General features: G+C 56.2%; 1 protein-coding gene across 1 annotated transcript in view; it reads right to left on the bottom strand.

Moving 5' to 3' along the window:
* The window catches only part of LOC125356799 (two pore calcium channel protein 1-like), a 29,183-nt gene extending 16,087 nt beyond the window's left edge, over window positions 1-13,096 (bottom strand). The window contains 4 exon segments of the mRNA XM_048353506.1: window positions 2,837-2,965; window positions 5,179-5,293; window positions 6,907-6,989; window positions 13,055-13,096. Of these exon segments, the coding sequence (XP_048209463.1) occupies window positions 2,837-2,965; window positions 5,179-5,265 (216 nt within the window). The 5' untranslated portion in view covers window positions 5,266-5,293; window positions 6,907-6,989; window positions 13,055-13,096.
* Between the last annotated feature and the right edge of the window lie 484 nt (window positions 13,097-13,580).

The following is a 13,580-nucleotide window of genomic DNA, read 5'->3' as shown; positions in this document are numbered from 1 at the left end:
CTGGAGGGCAGAGTCACAGACATGTTTAAAAAGCAAAAGTCTTGGGCTGGGGATATAGCCTAGTGGCAAGAGTGCCTGCCTCGGATACACGAGGCCCTAGGTTCGATTCCCCAGCACCACATATACAGAAAACGGCCAGAAGCGGCGCTGTGGCTCAAGTGGCAGAGTGCTAGCCTTGAGCGGGAAGAAGCCAGGGACAGTGCTCAGGCCCTGAGTCCAAGGCCCAGGACTGGCCAAAAACAAAAAAAACAAACAAACAAAAAAAAAGCAAAAGTCTTGGGAGTGGGGTGGAAGGGAGACAGCGAAAGGGGGCAGTGTCCGATAGAAGGCCCTTCAGAGCCAGGTCAGAAAGACGGGTCTTACTCCCAGGACTTGGGGGGCTAGATTATGGCCTGTTCTTTTGACTTCACCAATGGTAAGCATTCCTCCTTGGTAACAGACACGCGTCTTTAAGGACAATTTAGGGTCTGCATAGTGTCGTTTATTTAGCATGTTACCCGCTGTCCCCATGTCAAGAGATTGTATTGTTTCCAAAATTTCAATGTCACGTACAACTCAGACACCACCAATTAATCGCGTGTCTATACCTCACGTGTATCCTGCTTTCCTGAAGATAAGCTCCCAGGAACGACGGTCCAGGGTGCAGGTGCATCAGCAGTGGAGGCTCTGCAAGGACCTGACCATCAGCCTTTGCATGGGGCGTCAGGAGGTTTGTGTATAAGATATATAAGGAGGGTTGTTTTCTTTTTTTTTTTTTTTTTGGCCAGTCCTGGGCCTTGGACTCAGGGCCTGAGCACTGTCCCTGGCTTCTTCCCGCTCAAGGCTAGCACTCTGCCACTTGAGCCACAGCGCCGCTTCTGGCCGTTTTCTGTATATGTGGTGCTGGGGAATTGAACCTAGGGCCTCGTGTATCCGAGGCAGGCACTCTTGCCACTAGGCTATACCCCCAGCCCAGGAGGGTTGTTTTCTTTCTACTTTGCTACCACTGTCTTATAGGCATGTGCATAATACTTCGTTGTTGTTTACATTTTTATTAGAATGGACATCTCATTTTTAAAAATTTTATTCCAGACATCCAGCGGGGGACAGCAAGGAAGCTGTGTCCTGGCAGAAGGTACCAGAGCATTTGAACTCGGGGTCGTCGTGTAAGCTGTCAAGTGCATGGCCCCATCTCTACTGTTGGAGCCAAGCTGGGGGAGCCCAGGGCCACAGCCAAGGACCAGCTCAAGGAACACTTTCTGGCGTTTCTAGACAGAGCAAAAGCCTAAGACTCGTCATCTGCCCCTTGTCCCTCCTCTCTCGGTTTCCCCCAGGGTTGTCTTTCTGTCCGTGCAATAAAGGATGGCCGTTGGGGTCTGAACATGGCCCCTCCGCCTGGCACGGAGGCGGCTGCCCACCCAGTGTGTTTCTACTGGTGAAACCGGGCGTGCGTGGGAGCACCGGAGACGCCTCCCGAAGCAGCCACGGGCTATGAGAAGCGAGTCCAAGCGGGGCGGCCGGCCCTGCCCGCCACAGCTGCGCTGGAAGAGGCACAGGCTAGCCCTCCGGAGGCCCAAGAGTGAGTTGTCTGTCGGGAGGGCAGTCCTTCCCGTTAACTCCATATTGTTCTTTGTGCATCCCCTGCCCCTCTCTGGCCATCCCCGCCCCCCCCCCCCCCGGCTTACTGTACCTAGAATAAGTCCTGTACCTAGAATAAGGCTGAAGAGGAAGAACGTGAAGTTCTCTCCCTAGCTGTGTGACCGTTACCCCTCCTGGGCCTCGGGTTTCTCCATCTGTACATGGGTGACGGCTACCTCACCGGGTTGTGGTGAAGACCCCAGGGGTGCACGGGTCGGCCTGAAGCACCCGGACTCGGGGTGCAAGCCTCCGCTCCTCTCTCCCTCAGGCCTAGAGCCCCGGGGTGCTGGTTTTCAGAAAGCACCAGCTCCTCTGGGGTTCGAGAAAAGTGGAGAGGGCCTGGAGTAGCTTGTCCTGTGAAGGAGCCGGGCTCAGCAGCGGTCACAGTGAGGGGGGCTGGCACTGGAAAGGCGTCTCGTCCACGGACATCGAGGGAGCTTGTCCTCCATCGAGGAGCAGCAAACGCCCTAGGACGGACATCTTCTTATCAGCCACTTTCTTTATTCCTTCTATTTAGTTATTTAGCCAGTGCTGGGGCTGGAACTCAGGCTCTGTCCTTAACTTCTCCACCCGAGGCTATCACTCTACCACCTGAGCCACAGCTCGACTTCCAGCGTTTTGCTGCTTACTTGGACATCAGAGTCTCGCACGCGTTCCCGCCTGCGCTGGCTCTGAAACTCAGTCCTCAGCTCTCAGCCTCGCGAGCAGCTTTGCAGGCGGGAGCGCCCGGCGCCCGCTCTCGTTATTCCTTCTCGAATGAGTTGGCCTCACTTAGTGTCAGCTCGTTTTTCTACTGGAGCATCTCTTTTTTAATTTACCTTTTAACTTTACTGTAACGGTGATGTACAAGGGGGTGACAGTTACATGGGTCAAACAATGTGTGCATTTCCTTTTGGACAGTGTCCCCCCCCCCTCATTTCCTTTTGAACAGTGTCCCCCTCGCCCTCTCATTCTCTCCTCATGTTTTCCCTCCCAAGTTCCCAGCTTTTTTTCTTGTCGTTTGGAAGTGTTCTTGGTATGTTAAACTGTCGCCAGTCATGCTATCCTATGATTGTGTTTTCACTTTTAGTCTCCTTGCAGCTGGACTGGTGATACTTGCTGCAAGTCTACGAGTTCAGAACCCCCCAAATGTGCAGACGCTTCACAAGAGCAAACCTCTCGGGGCTGTGATTTCCACCTGCGCTCACAAACACCACGGGGCCCCCGGGGAAACACTCACCACGACGGTCACCATGACGCAGATGTTTTTCGTATCCTTCCAGAACACCGTCTGAGGCGTGATTTTTGCAAAATGCACCAGTCTCCCGGAGAACGCAGCGAGGCAGAGCACTTCTGCTAGCGAGGTGGCCTGCAAGAAGACCGCGCCAGCTCAGGGCCCGCCGTCAGGGGCTCTGTCGTCCGGTCATGGTATCAGAGGTGGAGCACTTGGGAGTGAGGACGAGAGGAGGCCATGGGGGTGGGGGGGGGGGCTGTGCTTTTATGAAAGAGGAAGACCACCGAGCGCGCACACTCGCTGTCCCCACGGGCTGCCCGCCCTCCACCGGCGAGGATGCAGCAAGAGGGCCGGGGGCCTGCCCCCCAGCTGACGTCCCAGCTACCAGGACCGTGAATTCAATCAACCTCCATTTTTCAGTTCATCAATGCTTCATTCACTTGGCAGGAGGAAGCCCCGAGGGCCTTGCTCGCGCCTGACCCGTGTGTCACCCCCGATCCACATTCCCGGTCTTGTAGGGTTTGTGTCGTCTGCGCTGGGCTTTCCGTTTGCTTCGCTGCTAGGTTTTTGGTTTCGGGGGAGGAGGTCTTCCTACATAGTCCAGTCTGCCCTCAAAGGCCTCCCAAGTACCGGGATTCCAGGCGCGCGTCGCCACGTCCGGATACACTTCTGTTCTCTATGAATTTCTCGGTTCCCGGCACTTTGCTCTCGCAGTAGGAAATGAACGACGGCACTTCCCGAGGACGGATCTGGAAACGGTGGGCACGCCTTAACCACCCCGGGCAGCCGGCTGCCCGCACTGGAGCGGTGAGAGGCGACGATGGAGGCCTGTGGCAGCCAGGGCGATCCTGACGGGGCCCACATCCCTGCAGCCGGCCAGGCCTGTAACCCACCACGCGGCCGAAGCCCGGCCCCAGGCCACCGCCAGCTCGCCCTAGACAAGAGCCCTTCCCTGCCCCCCGGAAGGCGCCGGCGGCAACGCGGGAGGGGCGAGGAGGCGACCGACTCGGCGGGGAGGACGGGAGGCGCTGAGGCGAGGGCTTGAAGGAAGGGGCTGACCTCGAGCCTCGCAAGCCGTGGGCGCCGGCCACGCTGGGCACTCGGAACACCCGCAAGCGCGCCCGCGCTCTCCACGCAGCTCGGGTGACAGTGCGGGAAGGAGGCCCAAGTCCTCTCCGCGCCGTGGAGGCCCGGGAGGCCAGCTCTGGAGCAGCCCAGGAGCAACTCCGCGGAGGGGGAGGGCTCGGGACGGGAGGGAGTCCTCCAGATGACAGCCCTGAGGAACCGTCACCGCGGGCAGCCCGGGCACCAGGAGACGGCGGGGGAGCGACCTGCCCGCTGTGTGAACGCACGAGTCCGCTTCTCCACACCACGCGTGCGCCAAGGCCCGGGCTGGAAGCTTTCTACCCCGAGGCTTCACGGATCTGCACGATCTTGATCGGGAGCCATGCTTCTGGTTTGAAGCCCATGAACAGGTCAGATAAGCTTTCCAGGACTCAGCCTTCTCATCTGTTAGAAAGAGAATAACTCCAGGCGCTGGTGGTTCACACCTGTAATCCTGGCTACTCAGGAGGCTAAAAGCCAAAGGATCCCTGTTCAGAGCCGGCAGAGACAGATAAGTCCAAGAAACTCCCGTCTCTAATTCACCAGCAAAACTCTGGACTGGAGGAATGGCTCGGTGGTAAAGCACCAGCTGAACAAGCAAGCCAAGCAAGCACAAGGAAGGTCCCACTACCAGAAAAAAAAAAAAAAAGAAAAGAAAAGGTGGGGGGCGGGAGTGGAGTGGAGGGAGTGCCCACCTCACAGGAGCCCCGTAAAGCCAAGGAGAATGTAGAGAAAGCGACAGAAAACACTAGAGCACTCAACAGGTCGTCATTGCTGAGCAAGTGACAGCCATTAAGACAGACAGTGAAAAGCTGTCAGTTTATCATGTAGATCCAGCTGGATTCGCTGGCTCATTTGATATGCTACCCGAAATCCCCTGTGGTCAACTATTCAGCAAAATACCCCAGTGATTTTTGACTCTGAAAATATGGCAAGTGCATGTCAAATATTACATTCTAGGATAACATTATTTGGGATTAAGTATATACATTTAAATAGATACATTTCAGGCCATCTCTACCCGCTTTTTCCTTGGGTGAACCTAAGGACCCCAAACTTCGACTGCCCTTAAAATGCCTTACAACTGAATTGTCAGCCGACAAGGGAGCAGAATTCTTCCACCCTCCAGCAAGGAAGCCAAAACCAAATTCCTGTTTGTTGGGATTTAGGGATAGCTAGGCCGAGGCAAGGGCTTCTGTTTCTCTGTGACAGATGTGGTTCACCAGATCCTGGGCAACGCTTACCAAGAAAGGCAGTGGGAACAAAGCCGGGTCCTCAAACAGGGCAAGAGAAAGGTCCACGCAAATAAAGAAGTACGTGGCTGCGCGCATCGTCCAGTGGTTGTAAAAGTAGTAAAGTCTGAGGAGCAAAGAAAATGGAAATGGTTATACCTGTGGGTCAGGAGCTCGACGGCGCTCGGGCTTTTCTCTAAAAGATAAAGGGGGTGGGAGGGGAGGCTGTCTCGGGGGCAGAGCATCTTCCTAGCATATTCAAGGTCCTAGGTTCCGTGCCCACACCGCAAAAAATCAGCACATAAACGTGACTAATGAGCTGGGTGTCCGTAGCTCATGCTGGAACCCTAGCTACCGAGGAGGCTCAGATCTAAGGGTCACAGTCTGAAACCAGACAAGAAAGTCCAGAGACTCTTATTTCCAATGAAAACACCAAAAAAGCTGAAGTAGCACTTGTGGCTCAAGTGCTACAAATCCTTCAGCACAAAAGGTCAGAGACAGGGCGTAGGCCCTGAGTTTAAGCCCTGGTATTAGCGCGCGCGCACACACACACACATAAAAACACGAATAGTATGTAAAATAATAAAGTTACAGCTTTGTCATACTTTAAATTCTGGGGATGAGAGGCACTATTTAAGTACATGCATTAAAAAAAACTCTAACGGAGGGCTGGGACTATGGCCTAGTGGTAGAGTGCTTGCCTCGCTGACATGAAGCCCTGGGTTCAATTCCTTAGCACCACATATATAGGAAAAGCCAGAAGTGGGGCTGTGGCTCAAGAGGTAGAGTGTTAGCCTTGAGCAAAAAGAAGCCAGGGACAGTGCTCAGGCCCTGAGTCCAAGCCCCACGACTGGTAATAATAATAATAATAATACCAAGATTAAAAAATTCTAACAGAAAACAAAATAAAAAATGTGATCATATCTCAAAGAACACTTTCTGGGCAATCTTCAGTGAGAACTGGTGTCTTTCTCATGACATTTTGACAGGAATAAAACAACACTCTTTTGAGGCCTCTGGTTGGCGACTGAGGCAGGGGACGCCCGTGGTGTGGGCGTGACTGCCATTACGGGGCCCGGCGGCCTGACCGCGTGCTCGCACCCCGCGTGATGGAGGGCCCGGGCGGGTCTGGCAGCCACGTGGCTCCCTTGCTGGAGGGAGGACAGTCCTCACCCCTGCCTGCAGGCACCTGACATTTCCTGCCCGTGGGGACGTCTGACCCTGAGCCCTGGTGGCGAGAAACATTTGAGTACAACAGCGTGGCTGGAGGCTGAGGGGTGAGATGGGAAAGCCCGGATTCCAGCCTGGCGCCAGCGGCTCTCACAGGGGATCCCAGCGGCTCAGGAGGCTGAGACCACAGGGGACCACAGGCCAGCCTAGGCAGCGAAGACATCAGACACCATCAGCCAAAAGCCGGCCTGGAAGTGTGGCTGCCATGGTAGGATGCCAGCCGAGCAAGCAAGCTGAGCAAAGGTGAGGTTCTGAGTTCAAACCCTGGCAGTAGTAAAATAAAAAAAAAAAGAAATTCAATGAATTAAACAAACGGGAGTGCTGCCTCCCCGTGTGTTCCTTCCTCCTTTATTCTCTCTTCACACGGACTTTGGACGCAGCAGCGTGAGGCGGGGTAAGACCTGGCCTAGCACGCCCCAGGCTCCGGCTTTGATCTCCAGCCCTGCGGCTTCGGACTCAGCCCAGTCTACTGGTGAGGAACACCGAGTGCCGGCGGACCGCATACTTTACCTGACGGCCTCGGGGGACGTTTCGAATGGGACGTTCCGGTTGTACTGGGCGTCGGAGACATAGGCAGCTGCCAGGAGGAGGTCCTGCCCCCCCCCCAAGAGCAAGGAAAGGGAGACAAAGGTCAGGGCAGGAAAGGTCACGTCTCCTTCTCCTTTGCCCTCCTCGGGACCCCCTCACGCCCTGACTCCCTCCCCCGGCTCCCCCGTGCCGTCCCCAGAGCCAACAGGCGGGGCCCCGGGTGCTGCAGCCCAGCTGGGCCACAGAACACTTCGCTGAGCTGGATTCAAATGCGGGCTCTCAGAGAAGCAAGGAAAGGAAGGAAGCCCTGGGCAGGTGGCGGATGCGTCCTTGCAGGGTATGTTTTACATGCATACGAAGGGTTGTGGCCACCGATGCCATGGGCGCACACACAAATACATACACACAGAGTCATTTTAGTCTACTTGGTAGATGGTTAAAGAGCTTTCCAAGGGGTGTGTGTGTGTGTGTGTGTGTGTGTGTGTGTGTGCTGAAGCTGAGGCTTGAACTCAAGGCCTGACACTGTCTACTCAAGGCACAAAAGCAACATGCATTCAGTGGAAACTGTATTTTGACTTTTGAATTTTTTTTTTTTTTGCATTCCACTTTGGTCCAGCCATCCATCCATTCCATTTCTAAGTATTTACCAAAAAGCAGCACATAGCACACGTCCACAGAAAGGCTTGCACCCCCGGCCTAGGGATGTGGAACATGTTGAACACACCATTCCAAGGCTGCACTTGTACAAATGTTCATCCCTCTCACTCAAAAGCTAAAACGACTGCAACAACCAGGTAAATGGGTACACAAAATACGGTACAGCTACCCAGTAGAATACTACTCAGCAATAAAAAGGAGTGTGCAACTGATACATCTCAAAATAGTTGTGCTGAGTGAAAAAATCCAATCCTCTCTCTCCAGAGTGACTACTGAATGAGCTGACGTCTAAAAACTGTATTCTCTATAAGATAGAGAATAAAACATGATACAGTAGGGGAAACCAGATCAGTGGTTGTAGGGACTGGGGTGGGGGGAGGGGTTAGGGAGCAAGGTATGGGTTATGAAAGATAGAGGAAACTTCTAGGTGTCATGATGTGATGTTACAATTACAAGTACCTTTATGCTTCAACACTCATCAGATTATCTGCTTTAACAATGATAATGTGTATCCCTTATAAGTTCAATCAGGCTGTTACATGTTGTCCAAATCTTATAAGTTCAATCAGGCTGTTACATGTTGTCCAAATAAATAAATGCCCAGATTGAAAAGTGATGAGAAGAGCCTGGGGTGGTGGCCGTCACCTGTAATCTCGGCTACTCAGCAGGCCAAGATCTAGAGGGTCATGGCTCGAGGCCAGCTTGGGTGGAAAGTTAATGTGAGTGGATTTCAACAAACAAGTGGCGCAGAGTCCTTTCCCACAGCGATCCAAGGTATTTGTAGTCCGAGGCTAGCCCCCGGCAGAAATCAAGGCCCTGTTAAAAATAACAATCCCCCAAACGGGTTCAGGTTCTGTCTCAAGTGGGAGAATACCTGGCTAGAAAGCATAGGCCCTGAGTTCCAACTCCAGTACCGCCAAGAAAAGTAAACTACAGCAACAAAAAATGAGCGTGAGAGCCAGGGGCAGACCTGCCCCCCGCGCTCCCCTGACAGACGGGGCTCCGGTGGAAAGCGTCCCTGGCTGCATCTGTGTGAAAATGGCAACAACCAAATACAGATGTCCTCCCACACGTATCCTAAATTCCAGTGCAGGGCCTCCAGCCCACGGGAGGTACTGGGGACCACAGAATTTCTGAATTCCCAGGTAACAATGACCTTGGGTGCTTTCCCAGACCCCCAAGGTCAAGATCACACGCGGGCCAACTGCGTCAGAATCTGAGAGATGGGAGCTAGGATCCGTGTTTTTAAAGCCTGAAGGGGATCTAAATGCGTAGTGGAGATTGGAAACCTCTGCTCTAGCCAGGTGTGGTGGCTCCAGCCACCAGCTTGAGGACTCCCCGCTATTTAGGAGTGAAGCATAGTGCCGGGACGGAGACTCGAGGCCAGCATCTCAGCCCACGGCTGGACGGAGTCCTCGCACATGATTATATCCCCCCTAAGGGGCAAACACGTGGCCGGGCACGGTGGTGCACACCCGTCGTCCCCAGTTACAGAAGACGCGCAAGGAAGGATCGCAAGGCCAGGCTAGCCCAAGCATCCAGCAAGACCCTCCTCAAAAACATCCCACCCAAGCTGGAGGCCGCGGCTCGTGTCCACGCGCCCAGCTACTCCGGAGGCTGAGACCTGAGGATCACCGTTCAAAGCCAGCCCAGGCAAAACGCCAGAAGCAGAGTGTGGCTCAAGTGGGAGAGCACCAAGCACCAACCAACAAGCGCCCACCTCCTGGGTTCTGGCTCCAGGACTGGCACTAAGTAAATAACCAGCCCAGAAAAGGGCTGGAGGTGTGGTTCAAACGGTGGAGTACCTGACGAGCAAGCATGGATTCCCCAGAACCACCAAAAGAGAAGAAGGGCGAGGGAGAAAGCGCTCATCGGCACGCAAGCACTTTCCTATGGCTTCTCATGTCGTTTCTGGCCTCACTGGACTGTGACAGTAACTGACGTCCCACGTTCTCTCCTCTTTCCATTAGCTACACCACTTCTCCCTCAAGGAAGAAAACTACATGGATTTTGTGTGTCTGTCCCTAACTTTGTAATAAGTCATTTTTCTGAATCCTTCAGAATCTCTGAGAGGGAGAGAAAAGGAAAGATGATTCCAGAAGCTCTCCATGGAGAGCAAAGACGTGTCCAGTCTCCCCATCCATTGCAAATGAACATTCACCCCCCCTTTTTTTTTTTTTTTGCTAGTCCTGGGGCTTGGACTCAGCGCCTGAGCACTGTCCCTGGCTTCTTTTTGCTCAAGGCTAGCACTCTGCCACTTGAGCCACAGCGTCACTTCTGGCCGTTTTCTGTATACGTGGTGCTGAGGACTCGAACCTAGGGCTTCATGTATATGAGGCAGGCACTCTTGCCACTAGGCCATCTTCCCAGCCCCAGGCATTCCCCCTGTGGCAAGCAGGGTGGCAGATGACAGGAATGAGGCACTGCTCACAGAAACCCCTCTGCTTCTATCTATATAGGAACTGGCAAACCACCGAGTTCAGCCTCAAGATGTGTTTTGTTTGGCCCATCGAGTGCTTTTAGGACATTGGCAAGTAATGCAGATTTTTCTCAAAATTGGAGCTTGCGCAAAAATTTGAACTTATGGTTTCTGTTTAAAAGATCCTGACGTTTGGCACTGCAGAGTTGTATTACTGTAGTGTTTGCTTCTGGCCCCCCTAGTAAATCGCCTGAATCAACACTACTTCCCCATAGTCTGTGGGTGAGCGGAGCTGCTCCGGGCCAGCTTAGCTGAGAACCGCGCTTGGGGGAGACTCTGGAAGTCGCTGTGGGTGGTACAGGAATTGTCTTCACACCTCTTGGCCATGCCCATCCCAGGTGGAGTCAGGCGCCAACCAGTTGCCGTGGCCCCCGCCTGTCAGCCTGGCTACTCGGGAAGCTGAGATCTGAGGATGGAGGCTCAAGGACGACTGGAGCAGGATTGTCCGTGACACTCTGGTCTCCAATTAACTAGCAAAACTCCGGAAGTGGAGCTGTGCCTTAGGAGATAGAAAAGCTGAGCGACGGCGCTTACACCCCGAGTTCAAGCCCTAGCACCAGAAAGGGAACAAAAAACCATCTTCTAATGTCCCTTTGGTCAAAGCCAACCTCATGGCCAGGCCCAGATTCACAGGCTGGACACACAGGCCCTACTCTACCCTGACATTCACCATCTTGACCCAGCCCACCCCGTGCACTGGGCTTTTTTTCGTTCCTTGGCTCCTGTGGGCATTTCGAAATGGACCACCCGACAGCCAACACTGTCTCCCAATGCTCCCGGGGACCGTGCGATCCCACCACACATGCGAAAGCCCTTCTGTGGCCTTTCTTTCTAGTTACCGCCATTTTCTCCTGCCAAGAACTCCTGGGCGCATCACTATAAGGCAAAGCGCTGGAAGGCAGGGTAACCCAAGCCCCTGGCGAGGGCCCCAGACGCGTGGCTCAGGGACAGGGCACGTGCAAGGCTCTGTGTGTTGCACACACATGCGTGTGCCTATGCACACACACCCCCTGCATAGATAAGTGGAAGAATAAGAACATTCAAATAAAAGGCGATCCTATAGATCTGTGGAAAGGAAACAGCGCAGACCAGGCGTCGGGGGCTCGTGCCTGTTACCTTAGCTACTTAGAAGACTACTACCTGAGGATCTCACTTCAAAGCCAGCCTGGGCAGGAAAGTCCGTGAGGCTCTCACCACCAGTTAAACAGCAAAAAGCTTGAAGTGGAGCTGTGGCTCAAGTGGTAGAGGCTCAGCCTTGGGCAAAAAAAGCCAAAGCCCTGAGTTCAAGCCCCAGTACCAGCACAGAAGTGCCTCTGCATCTTGAATCTCCCTGTAATCTAAGTTTCTGTGGCCTAGGCCGCACCTGGGTCAAAAATCAGAACCACGGCTGAGCCAGGTATGTTCCTAGAAGCTTCCACTAATCCTAACCGGCAGTCAGGTTGAATCACTGGCAGCAGGTTGTTTCTATGTCAAAACGGATAGTGTCCCGTTCACCAAAGAAATTGATTCTCTCTTTAATAGCTGCCAGAAGAAAAGCCCAGCGGATACTTACCAAAAAAATCTAGATAGGACAGGGTGCTAGTAGGACATTTCAGGTGAGGAGGCAGCTTCTTATTCTGTGACCCAAAGCTGATTTCCTTAATTTTTATTTTATGTATTTTTTTTTTAATTTCTGGTGCTACTGAAGTTTGAACTCGGGGGCCCTGCAATTCCTCCCTGTCTTCAGCCCCACCCCCGCCCTTTGGTTGCAATTTGTTTCTCAGATAAGGAAGGTCTCTTTCATCTTACTCAGCTGACTTTAGGCGGGATCCTCCTTTCTCCTCCACCCAAAGCAGCTGGGATTACAGTCGGGAACCACAGCCAGAGACGTTTGTGAGATCCGCTCTCAATCACCTGATCCGCTGCCAGTCTCGAGCCTCCCATCCGGAGAAGCTGGGGTCCTACAGCTATGCACCACTGTATCTTATCCCACAGCTTAACTTAAAAAGAAAAATTAACCCAGTCAATTAGCCTAGGTTGTGTCCGATTTAATGATTCAATCCCTGCTGTCCTCTCAGGAAACAAGGAGTTCTGCTGAGGACTGTTGGTTGGTACCGGCTCCCTGATCTTTCAGGCTTGCTTGGGGTGGGTCTTCCAACCACGCCGAGCCTGAAGACCTGACCCCAGCACGCACGCATTAGCAGCTGCAAACCAACAAGTCCTGGCTGCCTCCCTTACCTGCTCCCTTAAGGACGGGGTGACATGGCAGACCCCCCTGGGAGTTCTGGAGGCTGTCCCTCCTCTGTGGGAGACCGGCGAGTTAGTGCGGGCTGCCCGGTGCCCTGGGCACTAGCCTGTCCTGGGCACCCCTTGGCGGGGGCACCCCTGCCACGAGCTGGCGAAGCCCGGTGGCCGGGGTGACAGTCACAAGCCGGAGCTGAGAAGCCAGCTCAGGGCGGGCAGGTGGACCCCAGCACCTACACAGCCCCAGGGGGCCCAGTGCCCACTGACGGACGCCCAGAGGCCGCGGAGGACGGTGACAGCCAGGGCGCTGGGCCGGGGGCCGCCACGGAGCGGCTGTGGCGGACCATCCCTAGCCTGACCGAGAGGGAGCCAGGGGCTCCGGGCGGAGGCCCCCCATCTTGTGATTCCCGAGTGGGCCAGGGGACCCCGCCTCCGCCTCCGCCCCAGCCCCTGTCCAGCCAAAGCGCGCAGCTCGGGCGCCTCCGGGGAGCCCCGGCCTCCGAGGAAGCTCGGGCTGTCGGGGGAAGGGGGCATCGGGACCCAGGGGCGCAACCACGGCGGAGCCCGAGCCCCTCGCGCCCCAGCCACCGGCGGGGCCGCTCCCCCCGGGCCCCGACGTGCGGGGCGCGCTCTGGGACTGGGCAGCCCGGGCGCGGGGGCCCCCCAGGCTCGGGGCAGGGTGGCCCGGGGGCCCCGGCGCTGAGTCCCCGTTTCCAGCAGCCAGCGGTGGGTGGGGTCCGGCGGGGCGGGCGTCGGGCGGCGCCCCCTTACCTCCTGGGAGGGCGGCTCCTCCTCCTCGGGGCGCTTGGATCGCAGGCGGTGCGCCCCGGGCATCGCGGCCGCGGCGGACTCTGCCCTCCCCCGGCCCGGGCGGCGCGGGGCCCCTCGGGGAGCGCGGAGGACGGGCTGCGGCCCGCGGCCCGCGGCGGGCTCCCCACCCAGCTCGGGCCCCCGCGGCGGCCTCGCGCTCCGCCCGCCCGGGGGCGGGGGCGGGGGGGGGCGGAACGCGTGGGGAGGATCTGGGGGGCCCACGGGGCGGCGGGGCGTCCGAGGACACCCTGCCCAAAGACACCAGCCCCGCGCCCCGCGCCCCGCGCCCCCGCCGCCCCGCGCCCCCGCCGCCCCGCGCCCCCGCCGCCCCGCGCCCCCGCCGCCCCGCGGCCCCGCCGCCCCGCGCCCCCGCCGCCCCGCGCCCCCGCGCCCCCGCGCCCCCGCCGCCCCGCGCCCCCGCGCCCCCGCGCCCCGCGCCCCCGCGCCCCCGCGCCCCGCGCCCCGCGCCCCCGCGCCCCCGCGCCCC

The sequence above is a fragment of the Perognathus longimembris genome, chromosome 8 (genome assembly GCF_023159225.1).
Source record: "Perognathus longimembris pacificus isolate PPM17 chromosome 8, ASM2315922v1, whole genome shotgun sequence".
In the NCBI taxonomy this organism is placed as follows: Eukaryota; Metazoa; Chordata; class Mammalia; order Rodentia; family Heteromyidae; genus Perognathus; species Perognathus longimembris.
This window is presented reverse-complemented; position numbering and strand designations above follow the sequence as displayed.